The sequence below is a fragment of the Ruditapes philippinarum genome, unplaced genomic scaffold (genome assembly GCF_026571515.1).
Source record: "Ruditapes philippinarum isolate M1 unplaced genomic scaffold, ASM2657151v2 ctg114_1_1_1_1, whole genome shotgun sequence".
NCBI classification, from domain to species: domain Eukaryota; kingdom Metazoa; phylum Mollusca; class Bivalvia; order Venerida; family Veneridae; genus Ruditapes; species Ruditapes philippinarum.
In genome coordinates this window covers 454,070-480,694 of record NW_026859562.1, presented here as the reverse complement: position 1 = coordinate 480,694, position 26,625 = coordinate 454,070, and the positions used below count along the sequence as shown (strand labels likewise).

At 32.9% G+C, this 26,625-nt stretch overlaps 1 protein-coding gene across 4 annotated transcripts; it reads left to right on the top strand.

The window, feature by feature from the left end:
* The first annotated feature begins 16 nt into the window (after positions 1-16).
* LOC132757024 (fibrous sheath CABYR-binding protein-like) lies at positions 17-24,265 on the top strand. 4 transcript variants are annotated; one of them, XM_060748203.1, is made up of 4 exons: positions 17-128; positions 6,344-6,521; positions 6,758-6,892; positions 21,170-24,265. In XM_060748203.1, the coding sequence occupies exons 2-4, from the start codon at positions 6,368-6,370 to the stop codon at positions 23,905-23,907; spliced, it is 3,027 nt and encodes a 1,008-aa protein (XP_060604186.1). In that variant the 5' UTR covers positions 17-128; positions 6,344-6,367; the 3' UTR covers positions 23,908-24,265. The 4 variants fall into 4 exon arrangements, with proteins under 4 accessions (XP_060604186.1, XP_060604189.1, XP_060604187.1 ...); XM_060748206.1 differs by lacking the exons at positions 17-128; positions 6,344-6,521; positions 6,758-6,892 and adding an exon at positions 8,493-8,653; XM_060748204.1 differs by lacking the exons at positions 17-128; positions 6,344-6,521; positions 6,758-6,892 and adding an exon at positions 15,201-15,425.
* Positions 24,266-26,625: the final 2,360 nt, after the last annotated feature.

The window sequence follows — 26,625 nt, the reverse complement described above, 5'->3', positions numbered from 1 at the left end:
TCAGCCAAATTGTGACGTAATATCCGTTTTTTCACGGTCTGTTTCATCGCAACAACGATGTAAACAATTAACTTGATCAACATATTTATGTCAGACTGCAATACTCTATTATATTTAAGTATATTTAGGTACGTATAACAATATTTTCATACTATTACTTTTCTTTTTATTGTTTTATGATGCTATTATTATACAATTGTACATCTACTAGATCATGCCGAATAATTTAGTACTTAGCTCTACTGTACTGTACACAACACCGTAGGGAACGTGTTACAGTTTCGCGTTTTCCGGTTACAGTATAGAATTTTAAAGATGGAGGATTATTTGTTGGGAGGACAGGTAGGAGATTTTTATTCCGGTCCATACTACAAGTAGTTTAGTTTCTAAAATATGTTTTTGTGCTTTGCTTGTAAGGAACAGAATCCGGTATCTAGTCATATATTTCTTCAGACTCTGCACCGCAAATTTATCGCTATATTGTCTCATAAATATGCAGATTTGACAGTTTGAAAATTTGAATCGAGAGACCAACGCATTTTTCTCCAATTTCGACATTATTTATGCATGCCTAGAAAAAGTAAATCTGCAAAACGTTAGATCTTTATGTAAGGAAACGTCTATAAAAGTAAATGACCAGTTGAACCTATTTTCCTGTTGGTAAAATGCGTTTGAAAAAATAAACAATGTTACAGTATAGAGCGAGGTAATTTGTGCAGGGTTACAGCATAGACCTAGCGATTTTATCCGATATTGTTACAGTTTATACCCAGATTTCGGTTACAGTTTAGACTTCGATATTTTCTATATACGAGGTAAAATGTATGAATGTTACTTAGACTTTTAAATCTCTGTGAGCTTATTGGCCCGATGGCTATTCGTCCGTCTGTCGTACACATGTGTGTGCAATCTCATCCGCTCAGTAACTACTTGACTAAATGTGATAAAAAATTTTAGTGTGTCGGGGGCCGCGTCCTGTGAACGTTGCCTTTGCCTGTTGATCTTTATTCTTGTTTTTTTTATACATGACTTTCTACCAATTAAGTTGTTCAAATGGTTTCGGTTGCAATCGGGGATACGAAAACCCAAAACATAGATTTTGAAAAAAGGCAATGTTTAAAGACCCTTCTCATCTCGAACCAAAAGCATTTAAATCAAATCATGATCATGGCGTTATTTCGAATGCTTCTTTGTTGAAGTTACGATTATTTTGTCATTATTAAATTAAAAGTCGTTTTTTTTTATTTCAGACATCCTGTATAGCAGTTGTCATGTTTCTGAAAAAGAAAATAAATAATATTGAAAGTTATAGAGTATAAATTAAGGTCAGACAATTACAAAATCTTCTCTAGTGAGCCTGATGGAGGTATATAATAGTGGCAGAGTCGGTATAAGGCCGTCGACTTCAAATCATCTTTCATTTACTGCTGTAGTTGAAATCCGATCATGACTTTGGATTCTTTGTATGTGAGGAATCTATCAAGCTGATTTACGGAAGGTCGGTTGTTCTAGTCAGGTGCCCGCTCGTGTCTGAAATGTTTCATAAATGGTATCTGGGGTCTTTCTTTACACTAAAGCAGGAATGTTTTCACATGACCTCAGTGTCGTTGAAACTTAAAATCCAAGAAAGCCAAACGTAACAAACCCTTTTAAATACGTACAAAATACATTATGGTAGATGGAAATTCCAACTTAAAATAAAATTTAAGGTTGCAGTATTGCTCACTTAAATACTGTTTAATAATTCTTAGGGTATTGCCTGCTTGTTAATTGTGTCTTTTGACAGCTTATCCATGGTATGCAGGCTTCATAGCCTCCGATCCCCTTTCAAAATTTCATTTTATTTAGTTTCACTCATTGTATTCTCGTTTAGGGCACACGCAATTTTTAACCTGGGAGTAATATGCCGCTTTTCATAGAATGGCAATAACGTGTCACATTGAAGGTTTCATGATAACCGCCATATGGACACATCCACAGATGATAAAAAATCTAAAGTGTACCAGTTCATGTTTAATGTGAATTCTGCTGAAGCCGGTGATAGGAGGCGTGGACGGTAGCTTACAGTTACCACTACCGTCCTTGAACAGGTTTAATTTTAGTTTAAACATATTTTATTGTATATATATACATACAAACATAAATTTTCACAATCACACATAAATACATTAATGTAAATATACAAAAGGGTTGGGCCAAAAGTTATAACAACATTATCGGGGGCCCTCCCATGAAATACTGACTGCAATGTTATTTAAAAATAGATGTGAAAAAGACATATGTAAAGTATGATTAATCAAGTTGAAATCTAAGAAAAAATAATCAGAAAAAAGAAATTGTAAATAAATATATTTTCTGATATATGAAAAAAAAACAACACGTCGCCTACCCCCTACAACAGTTTTACTATGAATTTTGACAGTTGACAATAGTCTAACAATTTGTTTAGAACCATAAAAACAAAGTATAAAAGAAGATCAAATGTTGTTAAACTATATATACCTTTTCGTTTCTTTAATAAACCGATGAACATGATGAAATAAAAGCATGTTTAGAGAATTAGTTAAAGTATTTATACCAAAAAGTAACTTTTGCGTACTGAGAGGATGAAATTCTCTTGTATTTCTTAAAAGTTCTATCCTCTGATGATTAAATTTTTTGCATTGAAATAAAAAAATGTTCAGCGTCCTCTATTAAAGCACCGCATTCACAAGCTGGGTTTTGTGTAATATGATTGTTATATACAAGTCCCGAGTTTAAATTACTGCAATTATTCCTAAGAGGTGTATGGTATAACTGTTGGTGAGCGCTCACCGTTTATAAAATAAGACGGAACAATGGGAGGTTTATAAATTTCTTTCAGTTTTCTTTTTAAAGTTTGCTAACGAGTCAGATTCTCTAATATTTATTGATAATTCATTCCAAAGCTGTATTGATGACGGTATAACTGATTTTGAGTATATTTCGGTCCTCCTTGTCATAGTAACATAATTGATGTTATTTCTTAAATTATACTGGTTTTCATTTGCATTTTCTACTAAAGGGGGAAATAACTGTGATAAATATAAGGAAGTAAAATTATGTTTTTACTTTGTATACTAAAACAAGTTTTTGAATTTTTCTTCTTTCTGCCAAAGATACCCAACCTATTTCTTTTAATAATTTTTGCATGGACACTGATCTTGTTAAACCGGTGACAATTCTAGCCGCTTCATATTGCATTTTTTCTAAAATATCTTTCTCGTACTGGGTACAGTTATCCCATAAAAATGAAGCATATTAAAGACGAGGACGTAAGTATGAAATATATATATTATTGAGTGTACTTCTTTGAACTTTATAATTTTCATCGAACCTAAAATTTTAGATGCCGAAGAAACTATAGTAGTAATATGTTCGTGCCATGATCCATCCTGACTAAAAGTTACGCCGAGGTGTTTTTGGTGCTCTACAAAGTTTAATTGAACATTATCAAAGTATAATTGTGGGCGATCTCTATTACAAAACGAAAAGAACATAACCTCGGTTTTAGAAGGATTAAAATTAACTAACCATTGTTTAGACCATTTATTTAACATATTGAGATCATGATTGAGTTTATATTCCATCGTACTAATATTATTTGTAGACACAGCTAAAGAACTATCATCTGCAAAAAGTCGTGTTATACTTAAAAGGGAATCGGCAATATCATTAACGTAAATTAAAAACAAAAGAGGCCCAAGAACCGAGCCTTGAGGGACACCGCCATGAAGGTACCGTAAAATAGAAAAAGAAGTCCCAACAAAAACTTTCTGATTTCTATTCATTAAATAATTTTCTAGCCAAAGAATTAAATCACCTGAAATTCCGTACTGTCTTAATTTGAAAATTAAACCCTTATGCCAAACTCTGTCAAACGCTTTTGATATATCACAGAAAACCATACATGTTGATTCTTTTTTGTCTAAAGCTTTACAAATTTGATCATATATATCTATAAGATGAAAAACAGTTGAATGACCTGGCAGAAAACCTGATTGATTTTGAAATATTAAAGCATTTTCATGAAGATAGTTAAAAATATGTTTAAAAACGATACGTTCCATAACTTTGCCGGTGCAACTGATAAGAGAAATAGGCCTGTAGTTTGACGGTATATCTTTGTCACCTTTTTTAAAAAGAGGCATTACATGTGCTAATTTCCAACTAGACGGATATATTTTCTCTGATAAAGAACGGTTATAAAGCAAAGAGAGTGGTTTACACAGTGTTTTAGATGTTTCTTTTAACATTTTATGACTAATTTTGTCAGGCCCGGATGCTTTGTTTACGAATAAATTTGCCAAAATATCTGTAATTTCCTGTTCACTTATTGTAAAATTTTCAAGAATCGCTTCTGTTCTTAAGGAAAAGTCTGGAAGATCAATATTTGATTCGTCAAGGTCTGAAATGGAAACAAAAAAATCATTAAGCGTATTAGCTTTTTCAAAATCTGTCATTGAATAATTATTGTTACTTGTGTTACATTTTAAAGGTGGTATACTTTCAGTATTCGACGAGTTTTCCTTGACAAGCATTTTAATTGTATGCCAATATTTACGCGGATTCGAAGAATTTAAGTCATTTAGGGAAAATTCGAGATTATTATAAAATATTTCTTTTGCATGTTTTTTTCATATTATTTACTGTATTTCTTAATTGTTTATATATTACCCAGTCTGATGATCTATTAGAATTTAATGCTTTGTGAAACTGTCTATCTCTTTGGCGCGATTTTCTGCGAATTTCTGAATTGAACCAGGGTTTATCCTTAGGTCTTATCAACGCCATATATGTAGGAATACACTGTTTTGCAAGTTCTAAGAATTTATCGGTAAAAAAGTCACAAGCTTGATCTATATTTTCATTTTTTATATCTGACCAATCAGTATTGCGGATAAGATTATTAAGTTTTGAAAAATCAGCTTTTTTATAATTCCAAACACGTCTTTTGAATGGTTTATTTTAATCAAAATCGATTTTTAGAAAAATATATGTTCCAAAATGGTCACTAACTTCTTTTGGTGTTTCAAATATACCTGAATCAAAAACGAAAATATTATTTACAGGTTTAATCAAACTGAGCCTGCAACATTTTCATGTTTTCCGTGTTGGACTTCTGTTAAGGATGCTTTTTTCTCTATTTTATTACTAATAGGCATTATTATAATGTGTAATGAAATCAAGCAATAATCTTTCTTCTCTCAATACAATTCGATAAAAGTTACTGTTGTTGTCGTGAAAACAGTCCTTACTTAGCACATTACTTATTCTGCAAAAAGTCTCAATCTGAAACTTAAAGTAAGAAAAATAACAAACTAACTTTTCTGCTGAAGAAAAAAAGTAATACAACCTTTCAAGAATGTATTAAATAGAAAGGTATGAGTTATTTCATAAAAAATAATGGATACACGAACTTTGTTTGAAATTTGGCAAGTATCTAAACTGTAACCGAAATCTGTGTATAAACTGTAACAAAATTGGATCAAAGTCGCTAGGTCTATGCTGTAACCCTTCAAAATTAACCTCGCTCTATACTGTAACATTGTTTATTTTTTCAAACGCATTTTACCAACAGGAAAATAGGTTCAACTGGTCATTTACTTGTATAAACGTTTCTAAACACAAATAACTAACGTTTTGTAGATTTACTTTATCTAGGCATGCTTAAATAATGTCGGAATGGGAGAAAAATGCGTTGGTCTCTCGATTCAAATTTTTAAACCGTCAAATCTGCACATTTATGAGACAACATAGAGATAAATCTGCGGTGCAAGATCTTAAGAAATATATGACTAGATACCGGATTCTGTTCCTTACAAGCAAAGCACAAAAACATCTTTTAGAAACTAAACTACTAGTAGTATGGACCTGAAAAAAATCACCTACCTCTCTTCCCATAAATATTCCACCATCTTGAAAATACTATACTGTAACCGAAAAACGCGATACTGTAACACGTTCACTACGGTGGTACACAACAGGAAGTTGAAATTCTGTCAATATAAGTGCTCAGTAAAGTCCAATTGAAAAAAAAAACCACCATCCTTATATAAAAAACAACTATACTGTAGGGATGGGAATTTTTAAATAGGACTTAATTTTACAGCTATTTTTGACAAAAGTTCATGTTCTTCTGGACATAATATTCTACAGAATAGCTATGTGACAGACCAGACTATTTAATCATCGCACGTAGCTCGCAATGGAAAAAGAATATTGATTTCAAGATCTAGCTAAATATACTTGTCAAATTATTATTTTAATGTTACAGATGTAACAGATGTTACTTTATATACACATCAATATAAAATGTTTTAAGGTATCTTGAGGTTAGGTGGTTACAATGACGTCGACGGAGCGACAGTGGAGACGAAAATTGCCGGCCAGATTTCAGATATTGCTGCAAAGACTAGGTCGCGTGATTGTTAGAGAAAATCCATCGAACTTGTTTGAATTTGCTGCAAAATATCTTGAAGAAAAACTGATAGAAGAAGAAGGTACAGAACAAAATAAATCATAATTGAAAAAAAATCCAGTTATATAGTTCACAATGAATTCATAATTCTACGCCGATATCTAAAATAATACTCGTATCAATAAATTTAGCTTCCCATCACCTTAACATTACAAAAATCCGACAAGAACTTGCAGATTACTGATATATTACTGTAATATCAATTTTGTTTAGATATTTAACATATATATGTAATCATGCTAACCATATTCTTTATAGCTGAACGGAAGGCTTTACCCGAATATTCCTATTTAAAACAACTGCTGAAGAAGAAATATCCTGATATATATACAATTCCACCAAGGAATGATTCTGATGCTGAACACGCAGATGCCATTCTTGCTTCTGCTGCGGGTAAGCATGCTAATTCTGTTGCTATTTTAGGCTTCTTATTCTTACGGAAGGAGCACTTAAGTGACGGTTCTGATATCATCCCTAAACAAATGATATAAAAACAGCAATTCATTGTCCCTTAAAACATAGGATTTCTCCTGTACGTCTACATGATTCTCTTGTTGCGCAGGCCTCTTTCCGAAATGTACACTGACTTTTTTTTTATTAAACAAGAACTTTTATGCCAGGCTAAAGTGACATCAGACGATAATAGTTTGACTGATCGGTATATCACCGAATGTGTGCAACATATGATTGTGTTTGTGAGTTTGTTTGTTGTTGGTGTGTTGTTGTTTGTTGTTTTTCGTTATACAATATAACAATTATCGATCATGAGATGCTGGTTTATTATACACCAATAACTCTCTTTTATGTAACACCTTCAATATAGAACTGCGAAACGTCTGCAGATGTGTCCGTCCATATAGACTGTAATAACCACTACTGTCTCGTTTGCTTCATTTTTAAGCGTTCTGTGTAAATATTTTGGCAATGTTGCCACTGACTTTCAAAACAGAGTTGGGAAAATATAGGTTCAGTCAGTCGTCAACGATTTATAAAAACGGGCAATATTGCACGTCAGCAAGAAGTCGGGCAGGACAGAGTGGCAGTATTTAAGAGAGTAAAAACGACTATGTGTAGATAAAATCGACTTTTTACAGATAAAGTATGTATGTTAACTAATGTTTTGCAATGAACAGTGTAAATACTAGATATTTGATCAGCTGAAATCGTTAATTTATGAATTGGCCTTGCACTCTTTTATCAAATTTTGTTTATCAATGAGTCCCCTGCAAAACAGAAAAAGAAAATATACACTGGGTTTAAAACAGTGCTTTACTAACCTTATTTTCTGAACTAGACGAGATAACGTTACGACATTTTCTTTCTTAATGTATTTTTATAGATGGTAGCCCAGGTCGTGATTATTTCCTCGTTGTAAATTGTACTTGAATTACCCTAACGTGTTTTTAGAAATGAATGACTCACCAAGTCTTAAACCGTTTCATTCATTAAAGTGTTAAAAGTGTTAAATGTTAGGCAAAAATAAGGAAATGCCTTTACATTTATATTTACATAGCATTTCCCAATACAGCTGCGCATTTTAATTTTAGTATTTCCATGAAAATAAGAAACTGTCAAATTGCTAAATTCAACAACTGATTTATGACAGGACTATAAGTTTCCTACCGAACATATAAGAACAACAATGGTCGAATTAATCATATAAATTGTGCACGTACATTGTATTTGCCATGCGTCACATTTTTGAAGCTTTGGTAGTTTTATTTTGTGAAAAAAATTGCTATTTATTATAGGGTAGTGTTCATAAGATTAAATTGGTCAAGTACGACGCCGCAAAGTATTCTACTCATTTGCCTGTTAATAATCAGCAATTATTACGTCATTATAGTATTATGCATCAGCCATACTTTTTACCAACTGGCGAGAGACTAAACGAATACTACTTTATAAACAAACCTTCCCACCAATAAGTCAATCAGCAAATCACTTTAAAACGGATCAGTATGCTGAGCGTAACTGTAACCGAATTTGCGTCCGAAATTACGCTGTAACTGTCAGTTTAATACGCGGTGATTAACAGGCTCCAAGTTTAAATAGCGATAACTTTTTCAGTTATAGACATTGAAATTGTGTTTATTCTTCGAAATTTCTTGTAACAAAAGAATTTTGTGAAACAAATATACATTCGAAATTTAGGTAAGATTTTTTATGTTTTTGTAATTATAATGCATGCTTAAATTGCGCATCTAAATGTTTGGGAGAAAAAAACTTAATCATTAGTTGTGACATTTGACAGGATATATTACATTATAAAATGATCACATTCAACACTTTGCGCGTTTTTATTTACAAATAAAGAGATCGTAATGTCATAATTCGTTACCATCGCAATAATGTTGCTTTTTTGTTGTTATACTGAATGTAGCATTTCATGAATTCTTAACGCCTATGTTGTGGACTTTAAGATATATCTTGATTTAACATTCGAAATGTTTCTTGTTACTGACAAATATACCTTGATAATTAATAATTTGAGTACATTTTACTTATGACCCACCCCCCCCCCCCCCCCCCACTCCTTCCCTCTACATATCCAGCCATACTTGGTATTCTAAACAATTATAAGAGTGCAAGTGCTTGCTTCTTTCTTTAAAAAGTACATACTTCAATATTACATACATTGTAGTATACATGTTAAGAAGTTAAAGAATACAAAATTATGTGAATGACAGGATATATTTAAATACATGTACAGCTCTACTTAGAAATTCGTATGTATAATTTCATTATTTCAGTCGTTTTTGCTCAGTATTAATTACAAAATTTTACATTCATAATTATAAGATGTATATGCTTAAACTTTACAAAGAAATTCATTTTCTTAACTTAATTATTTCTAAAGACGGAAATGACGCGTCAACACTGAAGCTATTGTGTACAATATTCAATAATAATATATAAAAAAATGTTTTAATGTTTGTAATTAACGGCAGATGAAATTGTTTCCCAGCTTTTATATCGATTGAAGCAAGATTGACCCGCGTTTTTTCAAATAATCAAACTTATCTTTTCTAGCGTTGCTTCAATTAAAATGTTTGCAGGTCTTCTTGGCCATTTCTTCCTGCATCATACGTAGTTTATTAGTAATTTATTGCTCTTTGTATGCTTGTATGCAATTTATGAATATGATTTTACATATAACAAATAAATGACAATACATGTAATGATGTGTAACACTTCAATTAGTAAGGCGAATACAAATATAAATTAGTAAAAAGAAAACAAGACAATATAACACACACACTTTAGAAAAAAAGAAAACAAGATAATTCCGTGTCTGCGCTTTGCAATGGTTTGTCTCTCAGCTCAGAATTTGTCATTTATTTTTAGATTAAAAACGTATTGAAAAGGAACAACGATTGTTAATTTTACAAGTACTTAAAAAAAAGTTAAATCTTTAATATTATCACTGTATTTATTATAAAATGATACTTATGTTGTTTGCTTGATGTAACCTAAGATGGAAATAAAAGTTTGAAGTTTGAATCTTACTAAATCACATGAAAGCGTTAATAATTATTGGGTTGTTACGTACACATTTTGTTTATTTTACATACATTATGTAAAACAACAACCATATTAAATTTACGTAGCGTCTCGGTCTGTTATCATGGATTCATTTTACTCTGAATATATTAACCGCGTTAAGTTATATATTTACCTTCAAAATATTTCATCATTTCGTAGTAAACCTAATTTTACTATAATGGCATAACAATGTATAAGTGACATTGAGTGTTTATGTGTTCTAAAGGTATTAGGTGAATTATTGTAAATAATCGTGTTTATTCTGTTATAACGTAAACGTATCAAAGTTTGAAGAGGACAGGTTAATTTGCCCATAAAACGGTCCGTTATTGCATGATAAATATTGCAAGTATGGTACACGCAATATTGTTTAAAGATCAAAGTGTACAAAGTGTTTTTTTTCTTCTTAAGCAATCAATCACGTGACTCATCGTTAAAATCCAACACTTCTAGTTCTTATCATCGCAAGAAATCGCTTTATCAGCGGTTGATAAGACCTCATGAAAATATCATGAAATTTATGTATTGAAACAGTTTTGGAAACATTAAGATGGTAGATAAACTGTTATTAATAGTATCAAAATACACAAGATGTTGTATGTCTGCGCAATTATCATAACCTTGATAAGAAATACCACTTCCTGTCCAGGGCAGAAAGTTGGCAGACCCAATTTAGAACATTTCTGGTAGGAAGATACCAGTTTAGAGTTCTGTATCAAGATATGCATGCATAACTGGTATTCTTTGTAAGATAAAAATGCCTTAAATTTAAAGCAAGATCAATGGCGAAAAGTAAAAACATTGTTTATGCTTCGCCCTCTATTCTAAGTGACTTCTTACAAGCAAAAGCATACATGTCAATTTTTTTTTGTATTAAAACACCTTGTTTTAACACTACTCTGAAACTGTGTTGTTATGCCCCCTAACTTTGCGTTGGTTTTGGCAAGACTTTTATTGAAATTAAAGCCGTGCGATTCGTAAACCTTGTTGCTAAGGCCCGTGTCTTAAAAAAAACGTCAAAATTAAAAGTAAGTTTCGCATTGAATTTGGAAAACTTCGAAACTCATAAGGTCGATTGACCCCGAAATTCATACCATTATGTTCATCTTGTCAAGTACATTTTGTAATAGTTTTACTGTTCACTCCAACACGTTCGTTATAGCTGAGACTTGAATACGCAATTTTAGTTAAATTCAGTGTCATTTCTGTGAGAGAGTTTGATGTTGTAAATGATTTAAGCCTATTCTAAATCATAACCTATCAATTTTACTGATACAATCGAAGATTAAGTAAGTGATTGTATTTGATTTGATTTGTACATTAATAATAAAAAGCCATATCAACAGAGTATGACACGTTGAAATCACAAAAAAAATATAATGTTATCCTAATATCGATTTTATTGTCTCATACAGCTCTCATCTTTGATATAAGGCGAACACACGTTGTTACGTCTAATAGTGTAAAGGCTAAAACATGTTAATTTGAGTCCAAACATGCTTACCTATAGGTATAATACTTTTAGGAATAGCAGTACAAATTATAAAAATATTTAGATAAAAATATTGATGCGCTTATTTTCCTTAAGTGTTTCGAATATTGATAAAAAGAAACCCCAAGAGAAATTCATCATTTTGACATCCTTATAAAATATGTGTTGTAAGAGCACCAAGTGATCGGGTATGAACAATTCTATGATAAATTATATTATTTAGTTCTTGAACAATATATTATCTTGCTATATATAAATAATTTAATTCATACTTAACAACATTCGTATATAATTCTTTCTTTCTTTGTTGTCATGTATGATACTAAATTCTATTTGGGACCAAAACTATACCTTTGGTCCCAGATACTATCATCATACTTAGTCATGGTATTATACACCTTCCACTATGGACTAATTTTCTTTAAGATAGAGATCAAAATTTGGAATATATCTTAAAAGCACATTTCGTAAAAACTGTTTTCATAAAATTTTACCATCTTACGTCATTTGAAGTATGTTATCACAAAACTATGTGCATAGATTATTGAGAAAATCGGAAACAAAACAAAAATGATCATAATTCTTAATCTTTTGTAAAGACGGAACCCAGGTGCGCGTTATGTATAGTGCGTCAGATGATGTCATATCGAAGTTAAATTATGTTCTACTTTGATCGTACATATATTTTTTTGCGTATTATGCTCTTTATACGTGTATCTCATGTCTTTTTTTATTCTGTCAAAATTTACTTATATGATGGATCTAAATGATTTGATATTTATTTTCACATACCCGTGTCACGTTTGCGACTCCGTATAAATGGTATTACATCGTATATATTTTGACGTGACGTGATAGCGTTACATCACAGCTAGGGGCGTCAATAAAAAATGATTGCATTCTAACTGAAAAAATGGTTCTTTTTAAGTATGTGAGCCAGAGTGCATAAGCATAATAACATTTTCGGCTAAATCTGCATAACTTTTCTCTTTATGCGCGTTGTTGTTGTTACGTATACGACAAGAGTAAATATATATATCAGTTACGTCCCTTTACGGATAATGTCATAAAAATAGTTAGCTCATTGGTTATTTATGATAAAAATATTAAGAATTTTACTTTTACATATACCTTTACAATGTTATATTATGATGAATCTCTACAAAAGTACACATAGCAAAGGTATACAACAACCTTAAAAATCATATTTATATTTAGCCTCAGTGTTCAACCGATTTCTGAGATGTATTTCCAAGTTACTAGAACTACAGCATAGCGATAAGTTAAAGTATGTCCTGATTCAAAATATATTGATTCGATGTACGATTTTTATTATCAATCACCAACAGTTTTTTCCTGGATGTACTTTTAACCAGAACGATAAAAACAATAAACTTGTAAGCTGGTTACCTGTACGTATTTTCATGTTACGCGAATATCTCGCATACTTGCGTAATCGCTAGCAGACATTTATGGCACGATGATACAGATAGCGTCTATCTGTAGAATGCCAGCACTAGTATCAGTCGTGTTACATCTTTCCTCGTAATGAGATTTCAAATAATCACAGGACCGCATAATGTTCATTGTGTCGGTCAATAAACTTATCGCACATTTGAGTTTATTTTCTAGAAATGTTGTTACTTTTGTTAAAATTCAACAAAATATTAATTATTATCATTTTTAGATTTTTATATTCTTCTTGTGACTTCATCTTCATTTATAACAAGATGCAAATGTAAATTTACGAACGTTTAACGATTTTTTTTCATCTTTTAAAAAAATACTTTTTAAGGTAATGAAGACTGTAGATTATTTTCTAAAATAAATGTAAAACCCAGACTGAGTACATTCATATATTCCAAGTTTTATTTGATTAAAAGATGTATTTAGTACTGGAAATATTTTGGCAGCAGCTAGGCAATTGATAAAATTCTTCCAGTCTAAATATTTATTCAAATATCATTTCTTATCAGTAAAATTACATTTTATATTGTTCAACATGCATAGAGATACCATAATGTTGTAAGTATCATAACTGTCATATTTAAAGTTAACGTTTTGACCTATTTGACGTTTTCTAACGCTGTAGCGGGGTGTTATCATTTGTTTCTTAACAATTATCAATAGGAAAACGTGAATTAGAATGATATTAAAGAATGTTTAGAGATACCAGAGATGTAGTATCAAATGTCTCTAGAGACACCGTATACCAGAAAAGGGACCCTTCTTATATCTAATCTTTAGTTTTGAAAAAAGTGTATTCTGGTGTCATTTAAGGCATGAAACTGAACCATGTTGTTAATTTTTCAGTTCCTTGTAATGACCATTATCGGGTGGTCATACATTAAATAAAAATTGGAATAAAAACTCGATCTTATACAACTGTTTTCCTCAGATCTGTCCCGAATCTCAAGGTTTTCATTGGTCAGTGTACACTGTACAAAACATTGTTGTATGTGCAAGTTTGTGGTCAGTCAAATACCGGAGCATAGATAATTCATTTATGACGTCATTGACGTCATTATTTGGCTCATAAATGTTCATCATGTGAAATACTGCACTTTGAAAGCAGTGTTCTTCACGTGAAATACCACACCTAAGTTCATCATCAATGACATGTGCATGAAATACCATACAAACGTTTATCATAATTATGTTAGATACCACACAAAACTTTACAATGATAAATACCATACAGCGTTATCTTGAGAAATACCACACAATAGTTTATCACAAGAAATACCACACAATTGTTTATCTTTAGAAATACCACACATCATATTATCATTAGAAATACCACACATCATATTATCATTAGAAATACCACACAGCATATTATCATTAGAAATACCACACAGCATATTATCATTAGAAATACCACACAACATATTATCATTAGAAATACCACACAGCATATTATCATTAGAAATACCACACAGCATATTATCATTAGAAATACCACACAACATATTATCATTAGAAATACCACACAACATTATAATCATTAGAAATACCACACAGCATATTATCATTAGAAATACCACACAGCATATTATCATTAGAAATACCACACAACATATTATCATTAGAAATACCACACAGCATATTATCATTAGAAATACCACACAGCATATTATCATTAGAAATACCACACAGCATATTATCATTAGAAATACCACACAACATATTATCATTAGAAATACCACACAGCATATTATCATTAGAAATACCACACAACATATTATCATTAGAAATACCACACAACATATTATCATTAGAAATACCACACAACAGCTTAACATGATAAAACTACATAGACGTTTATCATTAGAAATATCACACAACAATTCTATCATGACAAATTCAACACCATAGTTTATCTTCACAAATACCACACATATGATTATCAAATGAAACAAAGTAAATTGAAAAAGAAAATGGCAGTAGGCGTATGTGGGACATATTGTATACATTCATACTCTGATTCTCACCTGAATAATACAGAAAACAATGGCATATATATGTATAAATAGTTCTTTAAATGCACCCTTTGTACTGTAATAACTTTCATATCTGGAATTTGTTATACAAAGATAATATGTATGAGTCTGTACCAACAAACTGTTTCCATGGTTACTTACAAAAACTTTCTCTTACATTATGAGGATAGGCTGTATTAGAAATACACGTGGAACATTTTCCTGTCTGATCGTGAATAAAAATTGGTTACAATTTCAAATTATGATCAGATTTGTTTGAATTTCGGATAAACATTTTTGTTTGATTTAGTTCGATTTGTCAAATCTTTGTTTTGTTGATATAAATATTGAAATACAACAAAAATGGGGAACTTTCTTTCGAGGCTATTCCGCTCTAAACCAAAAGGTGAGATTTATTTTTATGATATTATATACAAAAAGTTTTTTTCTTCAAATTGTCATACATGTACTTGTCTAATGAATTATTTATATGACGTTTTTTTTCCACAAAATTTTGACACGATTTACATTTTTACATAAGTTATTAATTTCCTTTTCATGTAAATATGCTATTATTGTGGAAATAATATCAGCAAATTGTCTCTTACTGTAAAGATAATTGATTAGATCAATATACATGTATAATGCAACTCGAAATCGCTTTATCATGTCAACATTGACTACATGTGAAACCCTTATGATGTTCTTCTATGTTTATACATGTATATATCTTTCACGAATCACAAAATGTCCTGAACTTGTTTCTCTATTCCCCGTCAGTTTTTCATGTACAAGAAAAACGATATGATTTCCAGCAAAGACTTGATTAAGATAACTTTGTGAGAGACTTAAATGTTCGTTATCAATTTGTTCTAGTTAATTTAAACAAGTCATTCTGTCTGTGCGTCTTCTTCTTTTTTGTCCATTTATCTTTACAGTAATGTATTTAGTTATCTGGGAATTTTGTATAAAGTTTATAATAGGGCATTGTTGAAAGAAATTGTATGAACTTTCATTACTAGTATTGACCGTGTATAAGCAATTCATTGGATTTGTGAGAAATAAGCGGCTCTAGAAGTGCAGTGCTATTAAAAATGTAAGATTTCTATCTTGTCTACCAATATTTTACATCACCTTGTTCAGTTACTCAGCATTACAATCCCCTCTCCGTGTATGAATCATCTAATTATTGTTCCGCTGAAACATATCTATAAATGATTTCATACAAAACGATGAACACATAATGTTGACGAGAAGCTGTGATAGCATCAGTCATAATTGTCAGGCAGACAAAGACAAACGTGACAGTCTGTGGTAAAGTTAACGTGCATTCCGCGACAGATGTTGGAATGAGGTAAATGAATTGCACGTGTAACGCATACCTGAATGTGAAGTCAGAGCGATATTTGTTACACCTAGCCTGGAGCCGAGCCAGTATTCACACAGAAGCATTTTTCATTCATCTTAATGCAGCCTCTTTTATATAAATTATTCCTGTTTACAACGGTGATAAACAATTAACTGAAACAAAGGTCTGATTCAAAGAAACGCTTTATTCAAGTCGGCATTAATCATGATGCATTAGTGTTCTCGCACACCGCTGCCAGATGTTCGTATACATTGTAAATATTTGTGGTATACCTCCCCCCTCCCTCTCTAGTAGTAGTAGATTGACACAGTTAATTTTACTTCAGTGCATCTACTTACCCAGTTATTCACGGCAATAAGTCATAATTATAATGATTCAAATGCACTGAACAGACATTAAGTTGTTAAAGCGATTGAACATATTAACTGTATCTCTGTTTTTGCAACTTAATGTAATGTTTTTATTTGAGCCGCGTCAGGATCCATGCTGTTCGCTATCAGTTTCTCTACTTGTAATAGAGTTGGTAAGCGAACAGCATGGATCCTTAACAGACTGCGCGGATGCGCAGGCTGGTCTGGATCCATGCTGGTCGCAAACCCATTATGTTGGTTTTGTCGTGGCGCGGCTCATTTGGTAATATTCTGAACATAAGTAAAGTCTATAGCTATTCGACTGTCTGTTTGATGCCGCCTTTCATTAAGTCACCGATAGTAATATGTTTATAGGGGCAAATTCATATGAAAAGTTCACATCTATATTAAAAATTTGAAAATATGCGTTACATAATTATGACGTTGATTTTTAAGAACGTTTAACGCATACATCAATTATTATGTCATGTGTATACACGTCCTTCAATACTTTTCTCGAAATTTGCAGATCTTAAAATGCTTAGCCATCACTTCAAACTTGTTTTCAAGAAAGAAATCTTCAATAACAAAACGCAAAAAATGTCGTATAATTTCGTGTGAAGTTTATTTTTGTGGGACACTGACCGCGAGAATGATGTAATTCGTAAGATTAAACATGTATTGTAGACATTAAACTGTTTGTTTTCTTTCGATCTAAAATGTAAATAAGACAAGTATCAGTGTCACCAAATTGTTCTAGACGATTTAGTTAGACAAGAAGCGTAGACAATGGCTGACATTGATTGATCGTATAAAATTAATCCGGTCGTTGTGGTCATACTACACTTAACAAAGTAACATTTAGTAGTGTTTACCCTTGTAAAACGGTTCGGTATACTGATATAGTTAGAGGAAATAATGCAGATTCCTTTCTGCTGCATATGTTGTTCTCTTTAAGCACATTTTATCAAAATACATACAACTGTACGTCTGTTAGAAAATTCTCCTGGAAGAATCTAAATTATATCTATACTTAACGTATATATTCTTTGGTGAAGGAATTTTGAGCTTTATTCCGCCTCGTTGCATTTTTTCTGTACAACATGCATGTATAAATATGTTTGTTATGCAACATGAGGTATATTGATCGGGGTATAACCGGTATATTCTGTGACAGCTGTCCGCTGTTTTCATGTTTAAGTAATAATCTGTGAAATGACCACACATATCCTGTACAAGTACGGCACCAACTTTCTGATAATAATCATTTTATAAGGTGTGTACATCTAAAGCTATATTGCGTCCAATATTTTAAAAAATCATATTTATATATTATAATACTGATATTATTTGAAACTTAAGGCTTAGAAAATAATCAAGCTGCGCGGATATATATAGAGGATCTTTAATACTTTCTTAATTGCAAGAATAAAATATTATGAGGTCGTTTTGAGTGCAATGCTGAATTCTATAGACGAGTACACAGCTGTTAATACCCATAGTGCCTCGTCCGATATGAGTTTTTCAGCTATGTACGAGTCCAAAAGAACCCGTATAGTACTCAAAACAATGAATAGTGAACTCTTTATTTAACACTACCAATAATTCTTAAGGAGAAAACACATTAAATTAAAGAAAACTTTGAACGTCAATCGTATATGTTTGTATTGTTTTAAAGATAAAGATATTTCAAGTATAATATCGATTTGATATGGAACTTTTTGGACTTAAACAATAAAAAACGAAGCTAGGACGTGTCATATGGATTTAATATGGCTGTTCTTTTTTGTGGACTCGGAAAATTAAAATACATGATACATGTATATGTTTGGATTTCTAAGCAGACGTTACAATGACTTTATTTTGCAATTACGGCTGTTTGCCAATCTTTGAATAAATTACTTCGTTTGTCGATTGCCGACAGCCTTAACATAGAGTTTATCAGACAATTTATTTTAAGAGCGCTTTTGTAACATTGATTTTATGTGTAGATGAAATTCAGGACCTACGTGACGCCGGTTGGTTAAATAAATTGGACGTTTCTAGTTTGAGTACATTTGTTTATAACCTTGGAATTTTTTATAATGGGCCAGTGGCTCAGAAAAGGTATTTTTCTTCATAAATAATTTCTACTTGTAGATACATGTATCATGATCGAAAAGCATTTTGCGTTTTATGCCGGCTCGCCACGGCGAGCCGGTATTACGGTAGGATTTTACTGAGAAACAACCTAAAACTCCGAAGCTATCCAAAAATTTAATCGAAGCTTGGCTTCCAGCTTTCTACAAAATTTATCTATCAGGGCTAGGATCCAAAATTATTTAGCCAATCAAATTTAATCTTACATAGCGTCAAAAAACCTTCAATTTTCACGCCATTTTTAAAAAATCAGCAAGTATTGTTTTGAGCGCAAAGATATAATGATGATTAAAATGTGTGTCTTTATGAATTCTTTTCAATAAATCATATTTACACTGACTTCTGATTTAGCGATTTCACCTGTTTTCTCTGTAGTAAGTTTTCGTTTGGTTAATTAACATAAGTGTACATCTGGTTCTGTGCATTTTTTATTTTTCCTTTTTTCCGGTCATTTTATCCTTTCCGGTATTTAGTGTATGTATTTACTGGCCGGGATCCGGGACGCCCGGGATCCGGGATCGTATAAGATATGGAGGAAAAACCTAATGAACTATATTTGTGTTGATTGTTGTCGTAATGAAAGGCCATTAAACGTTAATTTTTTTATTGTATATAATGAACGTTAAATTAATTTAACTTAGAATATAGATATATTTAGAGCTATTTATTAACAAACTTAAAATGCGAAAATCACAATACTTATAATTATATGCCTAATTAATTGGAAAAATCAAAGACTATTTTCTTGAATTGGTCAAATCCCGGGATCCCTATATGTTTTAAAACGATCCCAGCTTTTCTGAAAACTATATACTTGAACTGGCCAATCCGTGAGATCTATTACATTTTAATACGATCCCGGCTTTTCTGGCTGAATTGATTGACAACTTGTGTTTACTTTAGGACTTGTGCCTCTCATTCCAATACTAAATAACATATATGTATTACAACTTAATTTTGTATAAAGAGACATCTTTATGAAATCTACCTATCTAACATTTTGTGGTCAAGGTCAACAGGCCATATAGTAAATGTGCATAGACATAGGTTCTTCATTCTATCTGTTTACATGCACCTTCATATATACTCATACTCATCTTGGTTAAACTGAGAGAACTTTATATGTCACTTTCAGTCAATGAGTTTAAGATTTTGAATTTACTGGCCCGAATTCCAGTTTTGAATTTATTCTACTAAATAATTAACAAAATTTTCTTAAATTTACACTGGCCTGAACTTATATACACTGGCCATCGGGCACCGGGCCAGTGTTGACTTCACTTTTATTTTGATGTTCGCTGAAGTCTCTTCAGCTAACAGAACTGTCATTTTTACATTTAAACACACCCCTTGAAAAAAATTACGAAGCGAGTCGCTACTAGCTTTTTTAAAAGCTAACCTTGTTAACTTATTAAAATAGATTCTAACTTTCAAGAAGAAAAAAAGTGATTTACTAGTTATTATATTGGTACTTGTATGATCATAATTTCCTATGCAGCAGTGATTTGTCTTCTTAAAAAAACGTGTAATTTATAGCAATGATAAAAGATTTCAGCATAGATGAGTGCTGAAATAATGCAATAAATGATCTCTTTATACACGTCTTTATGTACAATGTACAACAGGATCTGACAAGTGTTTCAAATTCATAGCAATATTATAATTGTTGCATTAGAATGCTTAAAGTCAAAATGCACGTGAAACGTGTTCTCTCATTGACCATTTTGTGTTTGTTTACTCTCCGATTGCAAATTTGACATTTCAGGTCCTATAATTTTTAATTACATGTACACTTTAAACATCTTTAACACGATTTAAGTAAATAAAGATTGTCTTATCTTTAAACAACGTTGGCAATCGGCTTACATCACATACTGGAAGTAAATCATTAATGTTTTGTAGAATGTTGTAAATTTTATAACAAACTAGAAAATATTTCATGATAATGTAATTACAATTTTACTAACTACGATGAAAGCATTACCATAATATCATTATAATTTAGAAAAAAGTGAATAATAATGAGATACTGTTGAATACACCAAACCATGTTAAACGTTATATTCTTTTTTATTCGTTAGAGCATAATTTAAAGTATGAATTAGTTTTTGCTATGTATTTAGCGTTGCTTTGAAGTTAGGTTCAATATTTTTATTCCGATTTATTGCAGGTCAGATACTGATTGATGATGAATATTCAATTACTAGTATGTTACCTAAGGAAAGTGCTTTTAAATATTTGTACTTGAAAAAGTATTACACAAAACTAAAAGTAACATTTTTGTATTTTCAGCGCCACCTCCCGAGGAATCAAAGAGCGCTACAGATATTGCAGAACCGTCTGGTAAGAGCTTAGAAGAACAAACAGCGAGTGCCCCTGCCATATCTATCAAAGAAAAGGACGAAGATCCGAAACTTCAAAGACAATCAGAAAGTGCTGTAACTGACCTCCAGACAGATACACAAGCTATGGAACAGCAGGGAGTTGATCAGCCTAAAATGGAAGGAGAAGCTGGCAGAGCAGGCACACCTGTTGCCGTAGAGGCTGTAGAGATTGCTATTGATTCAGCAAAGAATCTAAACGAAAGTGAAGCTCAAGCAGCCGTTACAGATCTTGTACAGGCTGTTGAAAATGCATCAGCCGAACATCAGGCTATTGAAACTGAACAAAAGGAAGAACAATTAACTACTGAAAATGCTCAAAATATTTCAGATGAACAGGGCACAACTGACATACCGTCGATAGCAGTTCAAGAACATATTGAAACTACTAAGGAAGAATTAAAAGCAGAGACTGCGGTAACAAACGAAACGCCACCACAAGAAACTGATGAGCAAACTGTAGAGTCACAAGAACAAGAAGCTACAGAGCATCCAAAAGATTCCCAGCTTGCTGGACAAGAACCAAAGACGGAAGAAAAACCCACAGAGGAATCAGCGCCAACAGAACTGGCAGATCAACCGCCTGTCGAAGAACCAGTACAAAAAGAGCAAGTAGTGCAGCAGGCCGTTGTAGAAACATTAGAAGCAGAAACTGTAGAACAAACTGAAGCAGCGCCTGTAAGTCAACAAACAACTGACGAGTCAGTTCAAAGATCAGAACCTTCACAGCCAGAACCTGTAGACCAAAAAGCAGTGGAATCGGTACAAAATCCAGAATGTACAGAAGAGCAAACATCAGATGTAACAGACCAACCCGCAGACGGATCAGCACAAGTAGAAATTGTAACGCCACCGGTTAAGGAATCGGACAAAGCTAATGAACAACAAGCAGGTGAAGAAGTTCAGCAAGAAGAATTATCTAAAACTACCGGTCAATCAGCAGAAGAATCGGCACAGCAGTCTGTAGAACCTAAAAAAGATGAAGAACAACAACCTGCAAAAGAGCCATTAGCACAATCAACACAGCAATCAGAAACTAATGCTGAAACCACAGCAGATTCGACACAACTTCAAGATTCTGAGGAATCAGCAAATGCAGGACAAAAAGACACATCAGAACAAACAACTCTGGAATCAGTACCTGCAGACTCTACAGTAAAGCCAGCTGAAGAATCGGCACAGCCAGAACCTTCAGAACAGCCAGCTGAAGAAACAATACAGCCAGAAGCATCAGAAAAGCCAGCTGAAGGAACAGCACAGACAGAATCTTCAGAACAGCCCGCTGAAGAAACAGCACAGCCAGAAGCATCAGAAAAGCCAGCTGAAGAATCGGCACAAGCAGAATCTTCAGAACAGCCAGCTGAAGAAACAGCACAGCCAGAATCTTCAGAACAGCCAGCTGAAGAATCAGCACAGCCAGAATCTTCGGAACAGCCAGCTGAAGAAACAGCACAGCCAGAAGCATCAGAAAAACCAGCTGAAGAAACAACCCAGCCAGAAGAATCAGAAAAGCCAGCTGAAGAGTCAGCACAAGCAGAATCTTCGGAACAGCCAGCAGAAGAAACGATTCAGCCAGAAGCATCAGAAAAGCCAGCTGAAGAAACAGCACAAGCAGGATCTTCGGAACAGCCAGCAGAAGAAACGACACAGCCAGAAGCTTTAGAACAGCCAGCTGAAGAAGCAGCAAAGCCAGTGTCATCAGATCAGCCGGCAGAAGAATCGGAAAAGCATGCAGAAGAATTGGCGCAACCTGAATCGTCAGATTCGCCGGCGGAAGAATCGGCACAACCAGAATCGTCAGAACCGCAAGCAATAGAGTCTGCACAGCCAGAATCTTTACAACAGTCAGCTGAAGTATTGACACAACCTAAATCGTCAGAACCACCAGCGGAAGAAACTGCACAGCCAGAATCGGCAGAACAGTCATCGGAAGTTAAGGCAGAACCAGAATCGGCAGAACCGCGGGCGGAAGAATCAGCACAGCCAGAATCGGCAGAACAGTCATCGGAAGTTAAGGCAGAACCAGAATCGGCAGAACCACGGGCGGAAGAATCTGCACAGCCAGAATCGGCAGAACAGTCATCGGAAGTTACGGCAGAACCAGAATCGGCAGAACCGCGGGCGGAAGAATCAGCAAAGCCAGACTCGACAGAAAAGCCATCTGAAGAATCGGCACTGTCAGAATCGTCTGGACAGCCAGCGGAAGAATTGGCACAGCCTGGATCATCAGAAACGCCAGCGGAGGAATCGGCACAACAAGAATCATCTGAAAAGACAGAAGATAAATCCGCACAGCCAGAATCTTCAGAACTTCCAGTGAAAGGATCGGCACAGTCTGGAGCTATAGATAATCAACCAGAAACAGCTGAAACGACTGAAGAATCTTCTAATGTAGAAAAGAAAGTTGAAAGCACAAATAATGCTTTAGAAGAGTCTACGGAAACACCTGTTGAATCTAATGTAACAAAGACCGAAGATGCACCAGCATCAACGGCAGAAATAAAGTCAAATTCCGCTGAAAAGTCACAAAAAACCAATGACGAGGAAGCAGAAAATAATGAAGGGAGTGCAGTGACCAACCAAAATCAACAGCAGGAACAAGTTAATAATAATGCGGAGTCAGAACAGAAAAACACTTCGGCAGAATAACAATCAGTAGAAAAAAGTTTATAATACTAAAAAACATTCTTTTATGGGTGTAAAAGGGACTTTTTTTAGAATTATTTATAGCTGAGAACGTGTTTGGAATTTTCATAAAATTCTTGAACGTTTTAGTACATTAGTATTAACTTTGTATGTAATATATATTGATAAAATGCATTCATTTATTTTGCCTTATTAACGTTTTTTGTTTATCTTTTATAAGCAATGCTTTAACATACCAATTTTATCCTTGAATGATTTCATGTGAGCTATTAAAGTTATATCGCACGCTCGTATACAATTTTTAACATATATTTATATACTTAATAACTGTAACATTCAATAAACTGTGATAAAATTACAACTACTGATTCATTAATATTCTTTCACATGCTTGGTATTTTATTCATCTTCTTAGGTACTTATCAATGAAACAAGACATAAATGCAGCAGATTTTTACTCCTTGTCGTGGATTCTTACCTTTGGACTCCTGTTAATGGTACATATAGTCTTTAATTACATGTACGAGTATATATTACCAGCAGTTTCTCGAGTAAGAACCATAGGTTATTGCTGAGGTACTAAAATGGGTTTATTGTGCATCAATATTTGCGGATAAGCATATTCAGACTGATCTTAATTAACTAACAGATGTATTAGTACAAAAAGAGCAACACCAATTCTGATTAAAAAATGTATGATATGAATGGAACTAGGACTGAGATACCGATCTCTTATCTTCCGTTTTATCAACATTCAAACAGTGTAATACAACATATATCTCACTGACTCAATTGTCAGAATACTTGTGCACATAATATATCCCAAGCTTTTTTTCCAAACTATAGCGTTTTAATGACGTCAAATCTCTAAACGAATTTTCACAATATTATCATCATGAACATCCGCGCAGTCTGATCAGGATCCATGCTGTTCACTATCAGTTTCTCTACTTGTAATAGGGTTAGTAAGCGAACAGCATGGATCCTGATCAGACTGCGCGGATGCGCAGGCTGGTCTGGATCCATGCTGGTCGCAAACCCATTATGTTGGTTTTGTCGTGACACGACTCAAATGGTTATTTGATAGCAACTCAATGCGTATATAGTCGAATGTTTAAAAAAAAACACCAGGAAAAATGTAGGAAATATTTTTGTTTGTCTGTATACAGAACAATATGAAGCAAAGACATCACTGGAATTAAATTGTTAACATTATTTTACTTGATGACAGTATCTTGTTACTTGTTACCTTGTGAACGAAGTTTAAGGTAACCACATGAAAACAAATTCTACAAGTGTTCGACTATTGTACAGCCAAGTGCCGAGAATTTTTTTATTTAATTTAAGGTATTACCACCCTAATGGGCACTATAAGGAACTAACAAATTGACATCATGGGTCAGATATATACCTTAAAGTACACCTGTATGCAAAATTTAAACAAAGTTTACCGTACGAAAATCAAGTTATGGCCACTTTTCTGAACTCCAGCTAGGATGTTATGAGGGCCCTTTATTAGAAATGAGGAACCTTTAAATAATCTGCAATAACATTCTAATGAAAAATGTTTTTCCTATTAATTTTTGGTAAGAAACAAATAGTACCATTCAGCTCACAATCCACATAAGCAAAACTATGGTTTCTACTTAAAATTTATGAAATCTGTATAAAAATGTTACCCTACCCCATCCATTTTTACCACGTGTCTGACCATTTTCCTACTTAGGGAGCCTAATTTAAAAAATCTTTAAAATTTACCCAAATGAGTGCCTGTTTTCAAAGTTTCCCTAAATTTTGAAAGAAGTATATTGGTTGATCTTGTAAAATATGAAATACTTTTACCGTCTAGTTTTGATTTTATTACACTTTGAAATTATCAGGTACCATATTTATTACTAGATTTAGCATAATTTAGCCAATAAATACCTATATAAATTAAAATAATCAAAATTAAACACGTTTTTCTTTCCAAATAGGACATGAGAGATACATAAATAATGTTAAAAGAAAAAAAGAAAGAAAAAAAGTTGACCCTTCTGGGGATTGAACCCACGGCCCTCATTTTCAATGTAGTTAACAGTAGTTCTAGCCTATTTGAATACTCTTCAAAGTTGAGGTAATGCATTAGGATGGTAATACCTTAAGGAATATATATGCACGACATATATGAAGCAAATAGGTCCATTGCCGCCTTAATTGAATGTAAATATATCATGTCTATCAATCACGAAAGGTCCTTCTCTAAAATGTTTATTATATTAATCTTAATTATAAAATTAATTTGCGCTAGTTAATTGAAAACCTCTGTTACATGAATACTCACTGAAAGTTTCAAATATTCATTAACAAATCGTCCATCCAATAATTACATATCAATGCTACGTTCTTCAATTCACTCGCACGATTTCTTTAGTTATCATATAAACTGGTTGTTTCTTACAATGCACTACTGTAACACAATTAGGTTGCGTTTGATCCAAAATTACTTTTCTGAAAGCTACAGGTAATAAAGACTTGTATATGCTGGCAGTATAGATTCAGGTCGGCATGCACGTCACACTCTACGCTATAAGATACTTAAACTGAAATCGACATCATACAAATTACAGACAGTTCCAAAACATCAATCCAGGACTTATTATATCACTCATATTATTTGATCAGGACAACAGTAAAATAACCTGTATCGATAATCAACAGGCCGTTGTTAACATAGTCTCA

Bases quoted from the DNA above. Each gene is read 5' to 3' on its own strand.
- LOC132757024 (XM_060748203.1), top strand. From the start codon at position 6,368: ATGACGTCGACGGAGCGACAGTGGAGACGAAAATTGCCGGCCAGATTT. The intron at 6,522-6,757 runs GTACAGAACAAA...TATTCTTTATAG, and splicing joins AAAACTGATAGAAGAAGAAG to CTGAACGGAAGGCTTTACCC. The intron at 6,893-21,169 runs GTAAGCATGCTA...TTGTATTTTCAG, and splicing joins CATTCTTGCTTCTGCTGCGG to CGCCACCTCCCGAGGAATCA.